This window comes from Ptychodera flava, chromosome 9, assembly GCF_041260155.1.
Source record: "Ptychodera flava strain L36383 chromosome 9, AS_Pfla_20210202, whole genome shotgun sequence".
Classification (NCBI taxonomy): Eukaryota; Metazoa; Hemichordata; class Enteropneusta; family Ptychoderidae; genus Ptychodera; species Ptychodera flava.
The window spans coordinates 19,896,786-19,921,145 of record NC_091936.1 but is presented as its reverse complement, the minus strand read 5'-3'; the positions used below and the strand labels follow the sequence as shown (position 1 = coordinate 19,921,145).

At 38.0% G+C, this 24,360-nt stretch overlaps 1 protein-coding gene across 1 annotated transcript; it reads right to left on the bottom strand.

Moving 5' to 3' along the window:
• Window positions 1–1,591: 1,591 nt before the first annotated feature.
• Window positions 1,592–24,229, bottom strand: LOC139140276 (short transient receptor potential channel 4-like). Its single transcript, XM_070709419.1, has 15 exons — window positions 23,976–24,229; window positions 20,223–20,399; window positions 19,102–19,211; window positions 16,579–16,686; window positions 15,448–15,627; window positions 14,361–14,591; window positions 13,511–13,698; window positions 10,824–11,020; window positions 9,052–9,191; window positions 6,942–7,675; window positions 5,354–5,549; window positions 4,586–4,765; window positions 3,942–3,989; window positions 3,216–3,316; window positions 1,592–2,458 (listed from the first exon to the last, which is right to left on the bottom strand). The coding sequence occupies exons 2-15, from the start codon at window positions 20,395–20,397 to the stop codon at window positions 2,278–2,280; spliced, it is 2,769 nt and encodes a 922-aa protein (XP_070565520.1). The 5' UTR covers window positions 20,398–20,399; window positions 23,976–24,229; the 3' UTR covers window positions 1,592–2,277.
• Window positions 24,230–24,360: the final 131 nt, after the last annotated feature.

The window sequence follows — 24,360 nt, the reverse complement described above, 5'->3', positions numbered from 1 at the left end:
TTCTGTTGTGACTTTCGTACCCTAGGGGGGGGGGGGTTCATGTATTTTTACAAAACTTCAATACAAACACATTTTATATGTGATGTCGTCAATATAAGAACGTACACAAAATGCTATCGAAAGTTATCAAAAGTTGATTTTTGTATTAGTGACTGCACGACTAGCTGTTGCATTTGTGGATGTGCCGATCCATGATCTGATTGTGCCATGGCAAAAACCTATGTCTTCATTATGTCTCTGGTGTTAAGTTATTCAAAATTATTGCTGCAGATTCTGTCTTAAGGTAGTACGCGCCTCGAAAGTGAAAGACTTAAACTTTTGCTTAAATTTTCCTTAAGGAATCTTTCAACCTTTCACTTTCAGAATCAAGAATAAAAATCAGGGGGGTCATCGGGGAAATTTTGGTACGGAAACAAATTACTCAAGATTTACCGATATTTAAAATTCAAAATGGTTGCCACCCCTGTGTAAACGCTATGGAGAAATCTAAAATTTTCGAATTTCGAAAAGCTAAGCCTGTGAAAAGTTTTCTTACATCAAGAGCTTTAAAATGAACCCCACAAGTGGTATATCAGAAAAGAATTGTTGAAGTTTGAGAGTCCGGATATCTGTCCCCAAGTCGCGTCCTACCTTAAGTGTAGGCCCACATCATTTATTTCTGGAAATACAAATTGTCTACATATTTTTTCTGACATCCGTATACCCCTCCAAGGTAAAGTAGAAAGCGCCTCGAAATTAAAGACTTGATGTTCACTCATACCTTCCGTAAGAAACTTTAGGCCATTGTATTCAAAATGACTGCAATCCCTGTGTTAACTTTATGAGGACCGGAGAAAATTTTATTTACTTCATGAGTTTACAAAATTAGGGCTAGAACAAAATATTGTAATCCCGGGATTGTAATATGCTTGAGATGTATGGTGGAACTAAGTTAGAGGTGTCCGACATCTGTTTGTCTCTACCATTTACTAGCTTCTGTTTTAGTCTCGAATTTGTATTGTTCAACTGCGATGCATATGGTTTTTCTCTTGCAGTCTAGTTTTTTATTATTTTGGTGTCACTGTTCCGTCTTGTAATATATGTATGCTAGTGAGAAAGTATAATGAATGAATAAATAAATAAATAAATAAATAAATAAGATAGTCCGAATATCTGTCTCCGAGGCGCATTCTACTCTATCATATGAAATGAAATTTGTCCTTTTCACATCTATGAGAAAAACAGCATATCATGTACATTATCATCTATAATGGTTATCAGTCATACTCATTTGTCTACCACATACGTTGTGCATTTCTTCAATCTGCGTCCTTGAGTGATGTCTAACTGATACACAGATTTATTATTAATATCTGTTATATCGCCCTACATTGTCATCTCCTTACTGGACTGGCCGCCGTCTCGTATCCATACCAAAAAAGGAAAGTTTTTTTTTTGCACTCAGTGAAACATCAACGTGGCAAATCCGGACCCCGTGTCACTTTCGCTAACCGTCAAGTACCAGAAAAATCTCTTTTTTTGCCCCGCAATGGCATTTCTTTCATTTCTACATGCATTTCAGCAGCAGTCTAGCACAGCAAGAGCTATAGGGAATTCTCTAACTAAGTTAATTAATTTCCGAACTGTTTCTATAAAATTAACACACAGTCAATCGTTGACATAACGTTTTCTCTGCAGACAGAGTGAAGAGTTAGAAAAGTTCGCTTATTATGCTGAGCTACAATACAATTTAATATTATCCTAGGGGTTCTGTCTGTATTGATTCATGGACACCAACTGATTTCAACCATGAGGAGGCTTTAGCCCACTATCCTTCATGTGCCAGGCAGATGCTGCATTCCAACATTATGAATATTCATTAAAAGAGTATCTCCTCATCATATGTCTATCTATCAGTTATATTGTTATATCTGCAAACTGCAATTTCTTGTTCCACTCCTTGATTCGCCTCAAAAAGCGCAGTGTTCAACGTATCAACACAGCTCGTATGTGTGTAATAATAAATGTCAAAGTTGTCATTGCCAACACACGGATCTTAATCTGGGTAGGGTAGAATTCATTTGTAAACAGTAAAGTTGAATATTTTTTTATAAAGCCTCACAGATATTATCCTTTTCATTCACTTTTTTCTGTATCTGTCGATACAATGTCTTGTCACTGTGGACTTTTTATCTTTCATCCTGTATACGCTTGCAGAACAGTCTTCAACTCGACGAATGCTTTCCTGGCTAACGTTTGTTTCTCCTGGTCTGATCCTACATGTTTTGTTGTTTTGTTTCAAGGTCCACTCCCTTGAACTTTCCCATCTGGTGGCGGCGTTTCACTTTGTCCCATATCTTCTCTCATAAAATCGTCTTGCTGTCGAAGGTCAACGATACCTCGCAGCTTGTCTCGTAATTCCTCCCTGAGTTCATCGACTGACTTCTCCAGTCGCTGAATCATATCGCATAGTTCCAGTCTAATTATAAAACAAATAACATATCATAGTGTTCAGTTTGACGTAGAGAGAGTGAGAGTATAAAGCTCCTTAAAGTAGAATGCGGCTCGGGGACAGATATTCAGACTCTCAAATTTTTACAAATCTTTTCTGATTTACCACTTGTGGGGGCTCATTTTAACGCTCTTGGGGTAAGAAATATTTTACCGCCTCAGTATTTTCGAAAATCGAAAATTGTATTTTTCTCCATAGAGTTAACACAGGGATGGCGGCCATTTTGAATTTGAAATATCAGTAAATGTGAGGTTGTTTGTTTATCTAGTATGACCAAACTTTGCATGGTGACCCCTGATAATTATTTTTGATTTGGTAAGAGTATGGTTGAAAGTTCCGTAGAGGAAAATTTGAGCAAAATTTCACTTTCGAGGCGCGTACTATTATAATCTAACCAAGGTTTCTGGTATGTAGAGGTTATAATATATTTCTAGTATTTGGTAGCAGAGTTTTACCAAAAATGTTCCGAAACCCTAGCAAAAACAGTATTTAATTGTTACACGTGGCAAACTATAATCAGAGATGAATAAAATTACAGCTCCTCTCAATCAGCCAGAAATAACAATATTTCACACTTGGAGCCATGTTCAACTAGCTAGATTGGACTGCGCCAGCCTGATCATTATTTATTCACTGAGATAGCGCCGCAAACGATTAGGCCTTCTATTGAATACTACTTTAGTCGCTCTTTTTTCCTGAAATTGTTTTTTAGCTTCGAAATTACCTGGCTGAGTCACTCCTTGAAGCATAACCGCTATTAGAGTTGTCGATACATTGAGCCGATTTGTCAGCGAGATATCGCTGAATCAGACGCCTACAAACGACCTGAGAAGGCAAAAATGAAAGGAGGGGAAATTACATTTCACAGAAAGGCCAATGAGATAACACTCTCTCTGACACCTCATGATCTTTAAAATCTCGGTTACTAATGCTTCCTGGGTTCGTGCCCGGCATAGTACGAGTGTACTTCCAGCCAAATCCAAGAATTACACTCAAACAAACCGAGAAATTGGGGAATTTCTGTTTCTTTATCGACGCATCTGACGGGTTACAGATTTCACCTTGGTTTTACTAAACATTTGGAATGGTTTTAACAATTTCGTGACAAATACCGACAGCAACATTATTTCCTATCACCATTCCGTTAAGGAGAAAATGGCGATCGCAGAAAACTGCTTTCTTTTATATGCATAAAAGTTCTCAGACAAGGCAACAACAGGAAGTACAGAACGCGTGTATATTTATTGATGCTTTTAGACTTTGCACTTCTGTCGAGCAAATGTTATGTTGGTGTGCATGTTCACAGAGATGCTCAGTTGGTTAATGAAGGGTAAATTTAACCCTGTGACTCCCTTTGTAAATGTCACAAAACTGTCAACCTTCACGGGGCCAGGAGTAACTTATCACAGTGAACGCACCAAACTAAAACGATTGAACGTGTTTTGCTTGCCTCATAATATTCCTGGCTTTCTTTAATCGATTCTGATCTTCGCGTAACCTGTCAACGAAAAAGACCGCAAGTTATCAATATCACGATACATAAGGTGCACTACTTCCTTGTGTTTCCCAAGTCATCATTTCGGTGCACTCAGTATTTTCATCCAAATCCTTCAGCTCATTTAGGTCTTATCCCCTTAGCTATTAGTTGGTTTCTCCCTACCTGTCGTCACCGATATTTGTTCAAATAATTGACAGTACTCTTTTGCTTCATCGACTGTCTATACTTTCACCATCCAACAATGACTCTGTGTATCCCGCCTCCCTTGTCTTTGTTATTCTCCCTTGATCTCCTTAACCGGCCCCGTCTCTTGAAACAATACACCAAGTTCACTTGCCCCAACGATCTGTATTATCTTTAACAACTTTTCATACTCGATCACACTAATTAATGAATCCATCATAGGACATAGATTGGAAAATAGCTTATTTCGTATTATCTGGCGAATTACTGATTATAATGCATAAGTCATGGCAAACAGTGTGGTGGTGATGGTAGCGATGGTGAAGATGATGATGATGATGATGATGATGATGATGATGATGATGATGATGACGACAATCATATTTTTAACATTAACCATATAAAATGCCGACCTTTGTTTCCACCTTAACGTCCTTGCGACAGCAAAGGCAGTGATAGACCCGTCGAATAAAATCGATAAAGAATCTGCTACTTGGCAAGACGTTGAATGGGGGCGCTTCAGTGACACCTCTACTGAAATAATCCATCCACATATCGGAGCGATGGAACTTCCACTCGATGTCCGCATTTTGCTGTGAAAGATAATCGGTTTTATTTTGAGAACGAAATCAACTGCAATTTCCTTGCGAGGAAGATCATCGTCGGCGAATATAAGTCCCTCACTTGTATTTGAGGCAGTTATTGTCTTTGTCATAATTGTTGTTGTGCCCTCTTATTTTTGTCGTTATGAGTGTTGTTGTCTTTTATTCCGTAACAATGTTGTGACCTGTTCAAAGCATATTGATTTTAGGGAAACAGAACATTATAAATTACGAGCACGGTACTTGTGATGTAGGGATGCAGCCTTGAGTTTATTACAGAAGTTTCACGAATGCTAAGACCAAGGAATTTCCTTCATTTCGACATCATCCCCCGAAAGGGAAAACTGGCAGAATTGTGTCCCTGCACACACACTTATCAACCATACCGAAAGTAATGTTATAAAAACCAACCCTAAAAATTCCTGCGGACATTATAGACTAAATGTAAGAATCTTATAATCTGCGCTATGGTAGTTCTATGATGTTCTGAACGGCTTTTAAGGATAGATATCTTTCTATGGAGGGATATAGAGGAGAGTGAACGATTAAAAAAATGGCTGACTCAATGCGGATGCTTACCACAATACTGTCATAGGTGGTTCCCATCAATGCAATGAGGAGATTGAGTAGAATTATGACGGCTGCAATTTGATAACAGGCGAACAGTAACCCTCCAACGAATTCTGTTGACAGGTGGTCGGCTTCAACCTGCAGTGCTTCCAGATCGATCAGTCCGTACAGAGACCAAAACAGAGTCTTCAATGACGCCGATATACTGCTTCACGAGACGCACGGTGAGGAAGACAGGAAGAGAAATTTAATACGCATTCCAACAGAGGAAAAAGAATATCATCGACGCTTAGATAGACAGAATGAAATTCACATACGGACACATGCTCCCTTATCGGTCTCAAGAGGAATTACAATGAGATCATAATTACAATTAAACCGTTATTTGAATGAAATGACCATGCAGTGTGACGTCACGTATGATTTCGATGGTGCTGAACATTAAGAGCCTTAAGGTAAAATTCGCCTCAGGGACAAATATTCGGACTCTCAAACTTGTACAATACCTGTTTGTTCTAAGACTTTTGGGGGCTCAAGAAGTATTACGGCCTATTTCTGTGAGAATTGGAAAAGTTAACTTTTCTTCATAGTCTTTAACACAGGGATTGCGGCCATTTTTAATTTCAAGTGTGGTGAATATCGGGTAATTGGCTTCTCTAGGAACAAATCTTAATGCACTAGTTTAGAGTTACAGAAACTTTGAGCAAAAGTTTTAGTCTTTCATATTCGAGGCGCGTACTATCCTAAGTCGCAGATGATTAATAACGCCCATCGCTTTACACCCTCGTATGACTGAATTGATTGATATATTTTGAAAATCGATGAACGCATATAATTTTGATCGATGATCCATGACTGGTTTGCGTCAACCCGTCTGGTGCTTTTACGTTTCATATCACTGTACCGGGGGCTCAAGTGAAAAAAATATACAGTTCACTCTTGGTGGTGTCCTCCTAACTTTGTTAAAAGTGATCACATCGTCTGAACGCTTCGTTCTTTCATTTTACTCTTCTCTGAAAGAGTATAAAGGGATCTTTACGCAACCTCATGAGAAAGGTTGAACGCGTCGCACACTGTAAATCTTTGCAATACATGCACTGCACCATTCATTCTTACACCACATTTGACAACACCAGAGAGGTGAAAATGGCAAGGATGGCAAAGCGAAGGAGACTATACTAGTAATAATAACAAAACCCTGCATGGAGAGAGAGAGAGAGAGAGAGAGAGAGAGAGAGAGAGAGAGAGAGAGAGAGAGAGAGAGAGAGAGAGAGAGAGGGGGGGGGAAGTGAGTGAGCGAGGAGGGACAGATCGAATGAATGGAAGGGACAGGGAGTAAGAGAGAAAGAGAGAGGGGAGACGGTCAGACTGATAGAGGGGACGGGTAAACAGAGACAGAGAAAACAAGTAACACAGACATAGTTGGAGATGGACGAAGGAGACAAGAAGACAGAACAACCCAGAGATTGACATAAAACAGAAATGTTGATCTTAAGTCATTGAAGGAGACGAGCAGAAAAAAGGGGGCATATCAGAATGCTGTCAGATTTAGAAGATCGAGTATAAAGTAACTGATAGATAATTATCTCATATTTACTCTGCGAAGAATCTTTTCCCATAGCATTCTTTGTACGACTGATGGTCGACTAACATGCAATCCAGCATGGACTCCGGGCCGTATCCCCAGTACACTTGAGTCAAACCCAATGCGAACGCAACCCACACTAAACCAAAGATGAACATGAACTTCATAATGTCCGTCAACATTTTACCGACAGAGATTTGTAGAGGTCCTACGTATTCGTTTATCACCATCACCCTCAAGAAACGCATAACGCTGATGACGTTGGCGACAGCTATTATGAGATCGGCAAGCAGCGCAGGGTCGTACTGGCTCCATTCTTTGCGCGGCTTGGCGAACGCGTAATGGTCGAGAAATTCTGGAAAGTCGAAAACGCTACTGTACGCATTTGAGTAGTCGTCTTCGCCGAGGTCAGAAACAGCCTGGCTGAGACTATTTAGTTGCAGGGATATGTTTGCGATTGCTTCTTCGTAGACCGCTGTGGCCCCAATCTTGTCGGCGACTTTTGCGATGGCATCCAATACCTGTTTCAGAGCTTCATCCAAGTCTGGATTTATCGTAGTGTTTGTAGGGGAGGTAAAGTAGCTAGGCGTTGTACTGTTGACGGAAGAAGCGAAGCGCAGCACCGCGTCTGTCACATTCCATGACGTGGTTTCGTTTGAAAGCCGGGAATCATGGCCATCGTACCAGGAATAGTTATCGAAATATCCAGAGATAATGTCATCGAGCTCTCTTTCTTTGTCATGTACCTGAACATAAAACAGTAAAAAGTAAAGCATTTTATTCCCCATTCCTTCACTTGGTAATGCGCATAGTGCGTGCTTCGATCTGTAATTACGCATTTTGCAAACAACTGCAAACACAATCAACTTGGGAGGACGATCGGAGCGACAAGTAACATGAAAATTTACAGAATTGAGTTGCGCTATTAATTTTTAGCATGAATAGCATTCTCGTGCAAGATAAAACAAATTTCTCATCCAAAGAATTTCAGGTGCCATATAAAGCAATAGTAATTGACAAAGCTGTCCATTATCATAGAATGCGCGTTGGTGACACGAATCTCATATGATTGCACACAATTCACTTTTCTGATGTACTGCTTGTGGGGCTTTACTATAAAGCTTCGAGAGTAAGAAAAAATTTCGCCGTCTTATTTTGTGATAATCGAAAATTTGATTTTTCAACATAGAATTAGTACAAGGACGGCGGACACTGATTAACGCGATAATGTATCCCAACCTTGATTATAATGGACGAAATAAGGAAATTTTGCACGACATAATGTAATGCATGAGGTGAAGCCAAGTACATCATGGAATGCAAAATTTGTTAATAATGGGTTGGGTTTTAGAGGGGTACATTATTGCTATTATTTTAGAGTTTTTGGCAATGCTAGGGAACTTTGTAGATGTGGAAATGTCTTTGGCCCACAATACTGGATAATCAGATAAATTATCAGTAATAATCGGAGGGATGACGTCACAAATTTCAGCGGTACTGACAAAGCTATAATGTTATTTCAAACATTGGTAAATACAAGGTTATTTTCTTTCTCTTTTACCACATTTGCACGCTGCCCAATTGATTTGTCGTTTAAAAAGATGATTGAACGTTTCTTTGAGGAAAGTTTGGGCAAAGATTGAGTCCGCCATTTTCGAGGCGCATGCTACATGTACCTTGAAAATATATTCTCCATTGGTTTCCTTGCGAACAAGTGGGCAAGTCTTTTAATCATGGAGGACTGGGTAATGCTATGGTCTAGCTCAGTGCACAACGTTGAATAAATACCTGCTAGGCCGGCGGTCATAGGTCGTTTGGGAATAGAAGAATCACAATTGAGATAAGTTTTATAAAATTGTCCATTACCCTAAATATGCCGGCAGAAACTCACTTTTTCTTTTATAAATATTATTAGATTATCTCTCAAGATTCCAGCGATGCTTATAATCATATCAACCCCTCGGGTTCTTGAGATCTATTCTGTTTTTCTGAGGAGACGCATTTTGTCTAATTTCTTTTACATTAGTGCCGGCGCCCAAATACACATGTTTTAGAAGAAAATGAATCAGACTAGAAGAATCCTATAGGGGTTCTATGTTACAATCTTTAAAGTCTTACTCACTATAATTATGGAGGCAGTCCTAAGGCCTAGCCAAACCCAGTAAAATCCGATCTGCATTAGATCGAGTATATTCCAAGCGTTTGTCAAGTAATAAGAAAGGCCAGAATTCCACATTTCACGGATCTCTCGCCATGTTATTCCTTACAGAAAAAGAAAATAGATACAGCAGACATGACTTTCCAGTTTGTGTGATATTCCGAATGAAATGTGAATACACGCGTATACATACATACATACATACATACATACATACATACATACATACATACGTACGTACGTACGTACGTACGTACGTACGTACGTACATACATACGTACATACATACATACATACATACATACATCATACATACATACATACATACATACATACATACATACATACATACATACATACATACATACATACATACATACATACATACATACATACATACATACATACATACATGCAAATACGTACGTTTGAAAAATCTAAATAAAAATGATCAAGAAACGTACGAGAACAGAAATATGTTACATCAATCTGTAACATGTTGGCAAAATGAATATCAACTGAGACAATTGTGCGTGAAATACGAAAAGGTATGAGGGCCTGTGGCTGTAACATTTTATGATTTTTCACAATTTCTTTTTCATTTTGTATATCATTAATACTTTTTAGCTCTCCGCCATACTTCCTAGAAGTACAGTTTTCAGCTTGTCAACTTAACGTGTATATACATGTGTAAAGTGCATATTTGTTGTTAACAGTAAATTCTACTCCAGAAAACGATCAAAATGTCAGCAATACCGGTGCATGTCACATTAAAGGGCCATTATTTGTAACTTTTGACCATTTTTTACCTCGGAAAATTCCGTGTTGGAGGCTCATATTTGTTGCAAAATGTTGTTTTACGAAGAAATAAACATGATTAGTGATGTTATAGCCACATAAAACTGCTAATTTTTGTTCAAACGTGTTGCCCTTCCGAGCTCGTTTGTTGATGTCTGGCATGCTCAGCGTGCTGGGGAGAACGCAGATAATGTTGACGCCGCGATCACGCCAGATGTACAAGTTCACGTTTATTGTGGGATCAAAACAACATTGCGTCGTGGATTGCCAGACATCTGGCTACGCAACATGCTCGGACAATGGAGTACGACGTAAGTACCGGGCATAAGCAATGAATATTTATTTTGAAATCGCTGTGAATGGCTCGCGCAGGTGCAGAAGAATGCCTACGCTGCAATCCGCGTGTCAACAGAGTTTGTATTTCTGTCCGGACAAAAATTGAAAATTTCGTTGTAAAATCACATGTTACTTAGTTGTAGGGCACGTAATGTTTCCGAATAATATGCGATTCTCTGTTATTTGACAGGCTATTCAACATGAGCCAGTGATCATTTCAATCAAAACTAACGGAAAAATCGCAAGAAGATACAGCTAATGGAACTTTAATAAAAGTTGTCGACAAGCTAAATGGTTCTGACATACGGTTGAGCCGAACAATATATTGATGTTTTAACAAGAAAATTGCAAAAATAATCAAAGGTTACGGCTACTAGACTTTAAAGTTATACAGTCACCTGTAATCTAAATATGCCCACATATAGTCAAAGGGGCGTTCCTTGGTATTCGAAATGCCCATGTGAGGGCGCCGTTTTTAAAAAGGGGCCACCCGCTTAAAATCTGTGATTCGTTAGATTTTCTCTTTCTATGGTAGCTGTGGCAAAATTGGGACAGGTGACAGTATACCTTTAAAATAAGAGACTGGCGAAATGAAGACATACCAATGATCCACAGGGCTATGAGGATTTCCACCTTTGTCGGAAGAGACCCTCGTTGTTGACTGAGTCTTTGTTCGAATTCAAGTTTAGCTATATTAGACTCGGGATCAGGATATTGATTTTCAAGATGTGTTGTCGTCAAGAATAGAAAGACCAGGAAACAAATATACGACGCTGTATGCATCAAGAACTTGATGTATCTGCAATAAAGGCGCATTATCATACATCAGTGATGACGTCACATTTTATATATATATATATATAATATATATATATATATATATATATATATATATATAAATATATATATATATCTATATATATATATATATATATATTATATATATATGAAAAGTCCGGAGCTGGATTATTAGATTAAAACATTTATAGGTATTGGAGTATGGCTTAGCTTGTTTTACCTTTCTCCATTTGATTTCATACTCAATTGTTCTGGTCTTTTAAGTTCCAAATATATTTACTTAACTCAGTTGCATTTTTATAGCGTTGGTTTTTGAACGAGCAATATGGTTCTATATCTAAATTTAAATGTGTAATCTTTTCGAGAAATACACTAAAAATTAGTTATAGTTGCATGAGTAATATTGGTACAATAATAACAAACAACAACAAGGCTAAATTAAACAACTTAAACCCCAGTGAAGAGAATAAGACAAACTGCAACTGCAATAATAAATGCCCGATGAATGGTAGTTGCAATGATGAACACATAGTATACCAAGCGGAAGTCATTACATCGGACACAAAACAAACTTACATCGGACTATGTGATACAACAAGAAGTGCAACTTGTGTTTGTGGAAAAGTTTTTATCATATGTAGACCAACCATGGCAACGCTCAACAAAAGAAATGAGCTAATTTCGTGCTGCAGGCACTCTAAAAGATTTCTGCTATCCCACATAAATTAAACACGTATAAGCGCGCGTAAATACGCGCATCACGATATGTTCCATTCAGAATGCCTTTGTTCTATTTTCTCATTACTCTAGAATGTATTGGTTTGTATTTGGCAGTTGCCTGATGACTGCATCGCAAGATGCACGAAACTCTGAGTAGCGAATAAGACTGGATAATATATATATATATATATATATATATATATATATATTACATGATACCATAAAATTAGCACTTTATTGGGAATTTCTCAACAAATTTATGTCAGATGTTAACCATTATCCATCATGCAACAAGCATGCACATTTTTTACACAAAAATGAACAAACAATATAACAGAAGACGTACGCTTGTCATCAAAGTTTTTAAACAAAGTGTGTAGATTGGAAATTGAAAATGTCACCATTTGGATCATACTTCGTTCATTTTACTGCGTTGAAAGACAATCGTGCAAAGTGAGCTTGATTTCAGGTTAACATGTAGTCTTTCAGACATTAGAGAGGTTCGGTTACACGTTTTACGTGAACGTGAACGCGTAACGTCACGAATTTCTGCGATGATGTCATCGACTTGTGGCGTACGTTCTTCACGTACACGGAGCCGGCGTCGCGTATTTACGTGGAGACAGCTGTTTTCACGTAATTTGTAAACGTGTAAATTTATTCTCATCTTTAGGTATCAAAACATGGTAAAAACTGTGAATCATTCATGCAGTTGTTAGTTGGATATATGATAGTGACATCCTCAAAGATATCATGTATTTTCGTCATTTTTATGTGCAATTTCTTAGTCGATTCGCGGCATATGGGCAAACCATTGAGATATCCCTGTGATGCGGAAACACACTACGCGGACCCAAGCCGGGCCGAATCATTACTTGCGCGTGCCACAAGAACGGCTGGCGTAACGCGTAACCAAACGGACTTTTGCACGCGAATGTTACGCCAACGCCAACGTGGATTCTACGCGTTCACGTTCACGTAAAACGTGTAGCCGAACCTCTCTAATGTTGGTGCGTTCGTGTCACGTCACTAAAGGATAAGTCTTTGTCTGTGAATTAAAATTTTGTCAATTCTGAATAATTTGAAAAAAATTGTCATGACTTAGTAGAGCTAAGCTGGTGGAGGACACAGTGTATCTTCAACCTTCCTTGTATAGTCTCGGTGGTAAAGTGCCAGAGGTTGAGCTGTCCTATACCGCAGAAGAGCTGCTATATTCAGATAGACTGCACTCCCTACAGCGAGGATATACATAACACGGTTTGTAACACTGTGTTATGAGATGGCTTTACTAAACCAAGAACATTATAAAATCCTTTAACTATTTTTCAGTCGATTTATCACTGCCAATAACAACATTTACGTTTGCATGCACCTCGAAAGTGAAATACTTAAACTTTTACTAAAAATTTCCTCAAGAAAACTTTCAACATGTATCTTTGAAAATCAAGATTAAAAAATATGCAAATTGTGGTTACAGAGAAGCAAATTACTCTGCAAATATTTGAAATTCATAAAGGCCACCATCCCTGTGTTAATTCTGTGGAGAAAAATCAACTTTCGATTTTCAAAAAAAGGTGGTTAATAATTCACTGAATTCAAAGAGCTTCAAAGTGAGCCATCCTTAAGCGACAGATCAGAAAATTATTGGAAAAAATTGACAGTCCGACTTTATTACCCAAAGGCACATTTTGCATGACCGTTCATAATTTTTTTCCTGCATTTGAAAAACGTTTTGTATCGTGTGAGAAATTGTGCCAACAGTATTACTCACGGTATTCGCATGAATCTTCCGAATTTTCCATACGGATAGATGAGGTACAGCAGGCCTAGGACGGGAAACGCCAGCATGATCAGAGTGGAGATGATGGCGTTGCGTATCCAACTAGAATCTCGCCAGTCCGCTAAACCACGATACCAGAGTTCAATTAGCTGCTGTTGACAATGTGGATGAACAACGAACTGTGGAAGCACAAAGAATCATGTGGTTTATAAGCGCTATCACGCTTATTTCACGTTCAACTAATTTATGTTGAAATTTGGGTGTGTGTGTGTCATGCAATTATATCCATTTTATAGTAAAATAACTTTTAAATATTTAATGCGTGCTTTTCTTTCGATGACGATGATGAACTTGCGTATTTGTGAAAGCAAATTGTTGGGGCTCAGCTTTCCATCAAGAAATCTGTTTCTGCGAAACCACGGGGTTGAAGGATTTAACGGCGGTTTGTGGATGTCAAATAATGACTTCATTCAGATTTAACGAAATCATGATAACATTTTCACATTTAAAAGTTTCTGAACCAACTCTATCCTGTTTTGTATAAACATCTTTCTGAAACTGCTTGCGTCTGATAGCTTTTCAATTTAGAAAGGGTATGGATGGGAGCACAATGTCATTGACGCTATTTTTAAAGCATATCATGACGGCATTAGATGAAAATATTTGTGCGCCTTCCTTATGCTATCACATGTAAACCTTGTTTGGAGTACCGCAACTGCTTGTTTTTTGTTCGTGTTTTTTTTTTCGGGCAAAGTCATCATTAACAAATTTATAACACGTGACAACTAGCAGCTCCTTCTGATTGGACGATAACGTTTATCGATTAAGTCCCGACTCTTACCTTCTTTTGCTCTTGTTGCACGGCGTACAAAACTTTCATTGGTCGACCTTCCTTGCCAATGCCTCTTTTGCTCTTCTGGGAGTCGTGACTAAGAATAACTTTCAGCTCGGCGGAATCTCGTGTCCTGTCGAGCAGATCGGCGGAGAACTGCTCACATTTTGCCGCAAGCTCTAGGTACTCTTCGCGAAATTCGTACTCTTTGGAGCTCTCTCTGCGCAGTTCTTGACATAGCTGTGAAATCACAGAAAGTCATGTTTGCGGGTTCTTTCATAAATCATAGAAATGTCGTATTCTAAGTTGCTATGCTTTCCGAAATATGTCAGTAGGGTCGGAATGGGGTTTTTTCGAATTATGTTTACAACGGAAAGGTATAAAAGCAGCGTATGCAAAGGCGACTCAGAGGAAATAAGCACACATTGCAAAAAATAAAGGAAGATGTTGAGTGTGCCTATAATGTGGAATACGATCACATGGAATTGCATAAAAAATTGCTTTCCATTTGCTTAAAGTAGAATGCACCTCGAGAACAGATATTCTGGCTCTCACACTTTTACAATATTCTTTTGGCCCACCCAGTTTGAGGGCTCATTTTGAAGCTTATAATAGGGTACAAAATGGTTCAAAGTTGCAGGAGGAAAGTTTTAGCAGAAGTTTAAGTTTTTCATTTCGAAGCGCGAGGTACCTTGATATGGAAAATCAATTTGTATTGCCGAGCAGTCGACGATGACGTGTGATAGCCTAACTATTCGGCGAGTGCATTTTGAGAATGATCTTGACCAATGATCTCTGTGATGGCCATGTGAATTTCTAAGGGAGGGTTTTCAAAATTAACATAAATCCTATGGATAATGTCAAACTCTAAGACAGCTTATCGTGACCTTGGTGTTATTCATTTTTGCCGTTTGAAGTTTACCCTGGAACAGGAAATGCCTGATCACCAAATGGGTGTTTCTGTGTGGCATGCTTTGTGCCGGATAATTTGATATTTCTAATTTCTCAACAGAACATTCATCAAGACATTCTACTCAGTTGTGGTTGTGAGAAACTGGTGCTCGACTTTATTTATTGTGCTCAAAATATTCCCTACCTCGAAAGCTCTTCGAAAGGGGTCTGGTTTAGTCTCTGTCTCTGTTTCGATGACGCACATGTAAGCTTCACTGGCCAGTGCCTTGTATACATTCAGTGTACCAATGGAACGTTGAATAGTGTGGTTCTCAGTCTGATAGCTGGATACGGCAATTGGAGTAGCTCCCCTCTTAATGAGTAACTTTAAGGAAAAAAATGTAAGGTCAAAATGTCAATATGGTATGTCTTAAGGTCATCGGTCTGGTAATTCGATATTTTGTCTGAGTGTGCATTTAGTATCACAGTCAAAGACAGAATTATGTAAGCTGAGAACGACAGGCAACAATAATGAAGTCGAAGCTAAGACCACAGGGTCATGCAGGCATTGTTCGTCTAGAAGTTTTGAATATGGTAAATAAATGTCAAGTACCAACTTTTTCTCATGATACAAGCCTTACCTGTGACGGATACGTCCCTCGGTATTTCTGTACAGTATTTCAAAGAAAACAGTCCATATCTGTTAATTACCCTCCCTAATCCCCTTCATTAATTTGTTCTGTCGATCACCAACGCAGGGGTGTATCGCCCTGGCCAAATACTCGTTAGCAGCTCATATGAACTGCTAACGTGTATTTGGTCAGGGGGACACGCCCCTGCGTTGGTGATCGGAAGAACAAATTAATGAAGGTTATTAGGGAGGGTAATTAACAGATATGGACTGTTTTCTTTGATATACTATACTTAGTGTAGTGTAGAATAATAGGCACATATCTGACACAGGTAAGGCTTGTATAATGAGAAAAAGTTTAAAGGCACTGTTCGTGATCTCTGGGATCGCCTTTGTTCTAGTCTGTAAGAAGATTATGGAGGTGTGACAGCCTTTTGTTTTTCGATTGAAATTGTAATCTGGTGGGTAAATTTTTTGATGAGACAATATGATCCCAACACAGGCCTTTAATAATACTTGACATTTACTGATTATATACAGAACGTCTAGGCGAATAATGCCTGCAGTACCCTGTGCTGAGACAGTAATGTCAACACGCTTGTAGAAGGCGCTCAATCCAGTAGGTCTATTACTTCCTCGCCCTTTATTTATACAGAAATACCAATAGTCCCAATTGTTAATTACGAATGTCACATGTTGCATTACCTTGATGATATCGTGGTCATCATGGTGTGCAGCCAATATCAGGGGAGTTGTGTCTGGATGGAACTCTTCACTTGAACTTCCAGCGTGAGCATCGATTAAGTCTTGACCCTGCATGATTTTGATAAATAGAAATATATTTTCCGTGTCAACTGGGTTTGATTTCATAAAAAAACAGTCGACACCATTTAAAAGCGTAAAACCACAAATTCCAAATTCATATTAGCATGGCTGCAACTAACCTGCAATTAGCAATTTTTTTGCTCTGCGTATTCTTTTTTCCCTCATTTTTTGACCACGTCCCCGCCTCCATATATCTATTGTTTCAATCGCAATGGCAGATAAAGTGCAAGAAAATCCGCGGAAAAAGCAGCTACGGTAATCACTCAGACTGTATCTTATATTGAATAAAACAGAGAAATTACCTAACCCCTCCCCATCTAAAGTCTTGTACCGATGTAATATCATGTAATGTAATGTAATGTAATGTAATGTAATGTAATGTAATGTAATGTAATGCAATGTAATGTAATGTAATGTAATGCAATGCAATGCAATGTAATGTAATGTAATGTAATAATGTAATGCAATGCAATGTAATGTAATGTAATGTAATGCAAAATAATGTAAATATGGAAAATTCTCTCACAATGTCAAAAATTTTAAAGATCTTCCTGAATACGCACAAACACATTTAATCAGCGATTGGACGAAAGGCGCCTTGAAAGAACATCTTTGACCTAACAATAAAAAAATCACTCCAAACATGTAAACATTCAAATATGCAAATTTTATGCAATTTTACCACCAAATTTAAGTATTGTTCAAACTAAACTTAAAAGCTACAAGACAAAGGTTTTCCTTGGAGATTTGTGATCAAAAGCAGGTAAAAATCCTCAAATCTCCGATTTTGCAATTGTTTTCTTGATATTCATGAGTACACTTTGAGTTAATATGCATCCAATATCAAGTTAACTGGGCCAGCAATTTGTTAGAGAAAGTTCAAATTTCTTAAAGTTTATTTAACTGTTTGATAAGCGCGACATCTTTGTCAGTGATAAAACAAGATCTCAAGGAGATTTACGTGTTGGACTTTTAAACACTTAAAACGAAAAACATGCTCTATGTAACGATGGTTACAAAACATTGCAAACAGTCCTCAGTGATGTTAAGCGATTAAATTCTGAAAATTTGAAATGTCAAGGCGACAGCGGAACTTGAAAATCAAGTAGATTCAATCCGACGTTGAAATTTCGACTCCTGTCTAAGTGCAGATAGGCGATCAACATATAAGCTGGTGGTTTTGAATCACTCAACATGCGTTTTTATGAGTACGTGACAGATGATATTTATGTTGAGGTCAAGTGATTTAGCAAGGACAAAATAAAGGGATTTGCTTTCAAAGTCAACCATATGGTTAACTCCGAGAAATTTCATGTATGTTTATGTTTAATAAGAAAAATACCTCGGAGAGAATGCAGATTTTATTGATTCGACTCTTTCAGTGACCATCTGAACTTTAAAAACTACACGGCAAACTGTCGCCTGGTAGGTGCCCTCCTTTTGAATATGGCACGGTCGCGGCACATCATTGAACAAAACGTTACGCATTTTCGTTTATCTGACGTCACGACGCTCTGTGACGAGCATGCAGTTCAATGATTGCACGGGGACTGTTCAACGAAGTCGTCTAATTTCAGTGACTGATTTATTGCCGAACATCGTACTGCTACGCTTTAGTGCTATTTCACAATTAAAAAAGGTCATGAAGATTTTGCACGGTCCGCTGACCAGAGGGTGTAGCTTTTTACCCATGATTCAAGGATGATAAGGGGTCTGCATATATGCGAGTAAGTCACAAATATAAAATCCATGTGTCGGCAAACTTTATCAAGACCTAAGCTCACCCTGAAAGTTTAGCATGATACGTGCATCTTTGCTGATATATGCTACATGTAAACCCGGAATTAGAATGGACCACTGTAAGAATAAAACACGTGCTCTAGAGCGCATAGAAATATACGTGTACTTCCATACGCGTTAGTACAGGTGGGTTTGTTTGTACCGTAATCTTTTGGGCGTATATGGTCTGTAGAACACATCGCGTCCTGTTCATTCCGGAGTAGGACCGACATTTCATGAATCGAAATATGCAAATTTTGTTTAATCATGCAAGTTGTGCCCGCCAACTACAATCAGTTGTGAACATTACACTGAAGTGTACCAATGAACAACAAAATTGATGAATCGGTGTGATTTTCTTTCTTTAAAAGTTAAACTTAATGATAAGTTTATTAACATAGATTGGACAAGCACAATCACACAAAAACCAATCAATCCTTGCCATTAACAATTACTACCCCATCTATAAAATTTCATTAAAATTTGATCCGTCGATATTGGTCTATCACGCCAACAGACAGACAGACAGACAGACACACACACACACACACACACACACACACACAAATGCACAGACAATTTTTCAACACTTGATCACACTAGAGCTACAAACAGAGAACTTACCTGTGGATGATTCAGTATCAGTTCGATTACATTGGTGAACTTTTCTTCGATTGCGTGAAATAAGGCGTCTCCAATATTGACGTTGTGGTGCAGTAATATTCTTATAACGTCTATCGAGGCAAAACACAGTAATCAGACTCTCAAACCTGAACTTTTCCTGTATTTTCCGGTTTCTTAATTTTTTGTAAAACAGAGTTTCTTATTATTCTTTAAACATCATATCCAACTGTGTGGTGTTCAAATCGTAAACAGAATTGTTTAGTTTAACGTCGACCGCTCAATTCTAGCATGGAGCAAAATTCATATGTTAACAATACTATGGCATATTGTACAAAATATGATGAATTCACGAGTAATCCATGGGTGGTTTCCTAGATAAAATAACTGAAACTGCAGTAAAAAAAACATTTAAATTTTATTCAAGAATCTTGAAAAATAAATTATGTCTCCCAAAAACAAATGTTGTAATCTTTTTTATTTGCTAATCACCGATATGGTGCATATCTCTACTGATTAAAAGACTCTATATGGTGGAAACAAACTGCTCACGTTTATAGACTATCTATCTATCTATCTATCTATCTATCTATCTATATATATATATATATATATATATATATATATATATATATATATATATATATATATATATATATATATATATCACGAAACAGAAAACTAGAAAACGTTTTGAAAATTCCGTCACAAGATTTGTGGCAGCATAGATCCTTGAAGGGGTCTGTGCTGGCAGTAATTTTTCTTTTTTATTCAGATTTTCATTATAAATGTGAAAAATGTACATGCAATTGTTTAATGCTGTGTCCAATATTAGGTTATAGAAATTGGATATTTTATCACAATTCATGAAGATCAGGTAAGAAAACTACGAGAACTAAGGAGAAGAATCTCTTTCATACTACAAATAGAATCAAAGCCTATTTTGGTGAGCTGAATAAATTTCCTGTCTCTTAAACTACGTATTAATGATGATAATGACATGCGTCCTATTATTTTGACTTTCCAAACCAACATACATACACACACTGGCAGGCACACACGCACGCACACGTACATACACACAAGGACGAACAAACAAGTAAAGAAAACACGAACAAACTCACCAGTACTATTACGCTTTATTGCCAATTGAAATGCAGTTTTGCCGTCGGTATTCACAGCATTGACATCAAATCGGGACTTCTGATTCAAAACATCCTGCAATGTGCGGACGTCTGCTCTTTCCACGACTGAGAAATACAGTTGTTGTAAGCTATCCGTGCAATTACTACCCTCCATCTCTGTTGCAGAAGGGGAGAACGTTTAAAAAAGCAGAGAATAAAAAGTTGCTTACATATTTTGATGTACGTCGGCAAAAGATTTTATGACTAATGCTGTGTTATGAGGCCTAGGGTCCTTCGTTTCGCTAATAATTTCCAATATGACGTTCTTCATTTGACAAAATCTGCCAATTTTGATTCTATCGCTACATAAAAGGAAATTCTTATAGCTTTGAATATTTTCGATCAAAAGGTTGAATGAAAAATGAATATTTTATTTTTGTTGACTAAGTTGAGAGAGCAACATCCCTCTAGGTTGAACATAAAGTTGAGCAATGTATTAACAATCGTTTAAATACTGCGAATACGAAATTGCCTTGATTTACATTTGCAATAAATATGAAAATATTCCAATCACGTCAGTGTTGTCTTCTATGAATGCCATTCACTTTATTAGACTGCTTGTCAATATTTCATACCTTTAGAATCAATTTCTATTAAAAAAGACGTTAAATTTTGAAATAAGTAATTATGCAAATTGACCAGCATTTGAGATCTTGTCGTGAATAAATTACCTGAATGCCAACTTCGAAGTGTTTGAGTTCTTGTTGAAACCAGCAACTAAACCCAAAAGCAAATAGCGCCACTCGCATCCTCTTGAGTGGCATAATTTTTCTCGACTAGAATCCGTTCACAAGGATCGAAATTAAAGCGTTCATCCTAAAGAAAGGGAGACTAAGGGTCTTTATTGGCCATGTCACGTAGTTAAGAGAAAGAACATAGCATTTTATTACCCAGTGATTATTCTACGATCTCTTGTGATACTCTTCGTATATTACTTCGTCTGAATTAGTCACTTGGGACGTGAGTGACGTAATTTTTCTTGCCTAGATCCCCTTCACAGTAAATTTTGTAGTTTAAACGAAAAAATGAAAGCACAACGCTGGAGTCTCGAACAGCAGCGAGTTTCTCGGCTAACGCTGGACGGGCCCGTGACTTAAAGACAACATACGTGAGCTGTGAAACAAACAGTATGTGCAAAATACTATACAGTAATATGATAGGATTGTTATGGATTGATTGATTGATTGATTGATTGGTTTACACTTTTATAGAGCAGCTGCACTACTCATAAAGTAATTTTCACTTGGCTCATAAATACACCTACAAATCTAAACAAAACAAATTAGATACAAAAAGTAAAGTACATCAGATAGACACTTTTCTTTTTACATGTTTTTTTTCAACTCTCACATTTGGGTACACAGGCTGGATAATTGCTTAATTTCAGTAATAAATTCCGAACCGATGTCACGAAAATGGAAACAACATTGTCCAACATTTAAACACATGTAGATACACAAAAATCCTTACGAGAAGTAGATTAATTTACGGACTATGGTGCAACGCAATCTGCAAGAGTTACAACATCAAGAAACATGCATGATTTATTGCATTGGATTCACTCATCGGTCACGATATATCTATGTACACGAGTCTTCCCAAGCTTCAGTTTTGTAGATTTTTAAAATTGAAATATGAAACATGACTCTTGGGTCTCAAAAAATAGGAAAGCCTTCCCAGGGCCCGAAAAAAAATTGTGTCGACCATAAACTTCAATAGGAAGACTGCATTTGCCTGTCAGAGGCCCCATCTCAACTGGGGTTTCATCATCATATTGCAATGACTGACAGAAATATCTTTGACCCTCTTAAGGTGCTTTTTAAAGTGTATAGAAAGTAACGTATACTCTATAATCAGTCAATGTAAATCTGTCTTTGCTGAAAAAATGCTTCTACACGCGTTTGCAACATTCCTATGCATCTTGTTCGAAAAAGCGGTGACTTATTGAAGCTGTATACAGCTCTGACGGTAGCGCTACATAAAAAGCATTCGTTAAGGATTGAAGTTTGTCAGAAAAAATGTAAAGCAGATGTTCTACATGCTCACTTAACAAGTGACTCTCCGTAATTTAAGATCAACAGATATATCACCATCTACCTGGGACTGCTCAAAACCGAAGTGTTCTGTTTTTTTATAAAATCTGCACGTACCTCGAATATCACTTGTTGTCTAACAAAATTTGACATTTTGTGGGCGCGCGATATTGTAAGGTGTGATACTGCTTTTTTGTATAGCTATTACAAGTTTCGCTGTGTGAAATCTACATTTTCGATTTTTCGATGAGTGTTCTAGCTTCCACAGCCGGTGAATTTTCCTGTTCCTTGTAATATTGCGCAGCCCTAGCAGGTAAACGTTTGTTTCTATCAGTGTTATGGAAAAGGAGGATCACACCTTTCTTTCCGCTTAGGGCTCACAACGGTTTAATACATTTCGTTATACAACAGCATCAAGATTTGGACCTACGCACTTATTCGGATTTGTGAGCACACGATGAGCGGTTCTATCAGACATAAAATGCGAGGTTTTTGCTTGCGTTTGAACATTTAAAGGTAAGAAACAAATAAATTCCTTTACTGACTTTCCAAGTTCATCAGTAAATAAATGCAGACTCAGTTTTCAATAGTTTCACAAAGTTTGCAAAGCTTCCTGACGTTGTCACTCCAATTTTGTCCAGAGAGACATATTTTCTTCACTGCACTCTTCTGTAAATTATGCATGTCCGTTCCCCGGCACAGTTTTTCTTTCCATTCTGGTTTTTCAAGAATCAAACCCCCTTGGCGACTGTCTTAATCCCATGATGCCCATAAAAAGCTCTGTATCTTGTATATTGATCATAAATCTGTCTTCGTCGTTGAATTCATGAACGTTTGAAAACAGCTCTCGTTTAAATTTTTACCGCTTGCGATGCATATGATGGGCTTTAAAGTTGTCCAGATTTATCGATGTTTAACTAACAGTTGACACACTGACATACCGGACACATACCACAGCTGATGCGAACTCATAAAAAGACGTTCTTCATGACCCGATTTCTATTGAAACTCTCCCCCGGGGTTAGGGACTCGTTCGAATATCAGCAACATCGATATATCAGATCTTTTCAGGTTTCATGTTCACCAAATGCATCTCTAACCCATTTCCTATATCATCGTCTCTTGACCGAATCCGAGTCTTTAAATGATGGATTGCAACCATGCATAATTGATATAAAACTAGATAAATTCTCATTCATACCGCGCATTCTACATTGTCCGCTTTCGGTGTGCGTAGTATGTTGTGGCGAGGTTGTGTAGGCTTTGATGTAACATCGTCAAATCCTACAATACTGTACACCAGGTCACCACCTAATCGCCATGGTTATCATCAGCGATTCAACGATAAATAAAGACATCAACATAGATGTTGCTATGTTCTAGAAAAATACTTCGAGAGATAATGAAACGTTCGAGACAGACATCGCCTGGAGTACATATGTCCGTGACCCAAATCCCGCTACATCAGATTGTGTCAAATGTTCACATTTCTTGTGTAGGAAACTATTGAAATCTTTGTGTGGGGTCAGACCAAACTCTGCCGCGCAGACGAGGCAACTAACGCAAATATCACTGGTGTTAGGGACAGTATAGATAGTGTATCTGTAACACTAGCAGTATCAACGTGGTCTTCGTCCTACATTGACAAAATCTGACTTACCTCGAATGATAGCCTCTTCTGTGTCGTCGAACACACGTTAAAGTGACCACGATGAAGTATCAAGTGGCTCACTTTCACGCAACACTGTTACACAAGTCACCGGCTATGGCACCCAGGCTACGGCACTTGCATTGCATTCACGGTGCAACTTGAAGAATTGCCCGAGAAATTAGACTTCCCGATGGAAAGACCCTTATGTTCTTGCCACTTTGATGGTCAAATCGCAACACGATACCAATATGTAAACTATATCTGTACAGATGTTTGATCTATTTTTAGTTCCCGTAGAAGTGGTCTTATGGATTGGATTTCGTCCTTGTGCCCTTTATCATGACTCAGAAGTTAGAACTGGTGTCAAACTTTGAACATGAATATTGGCCAGTGG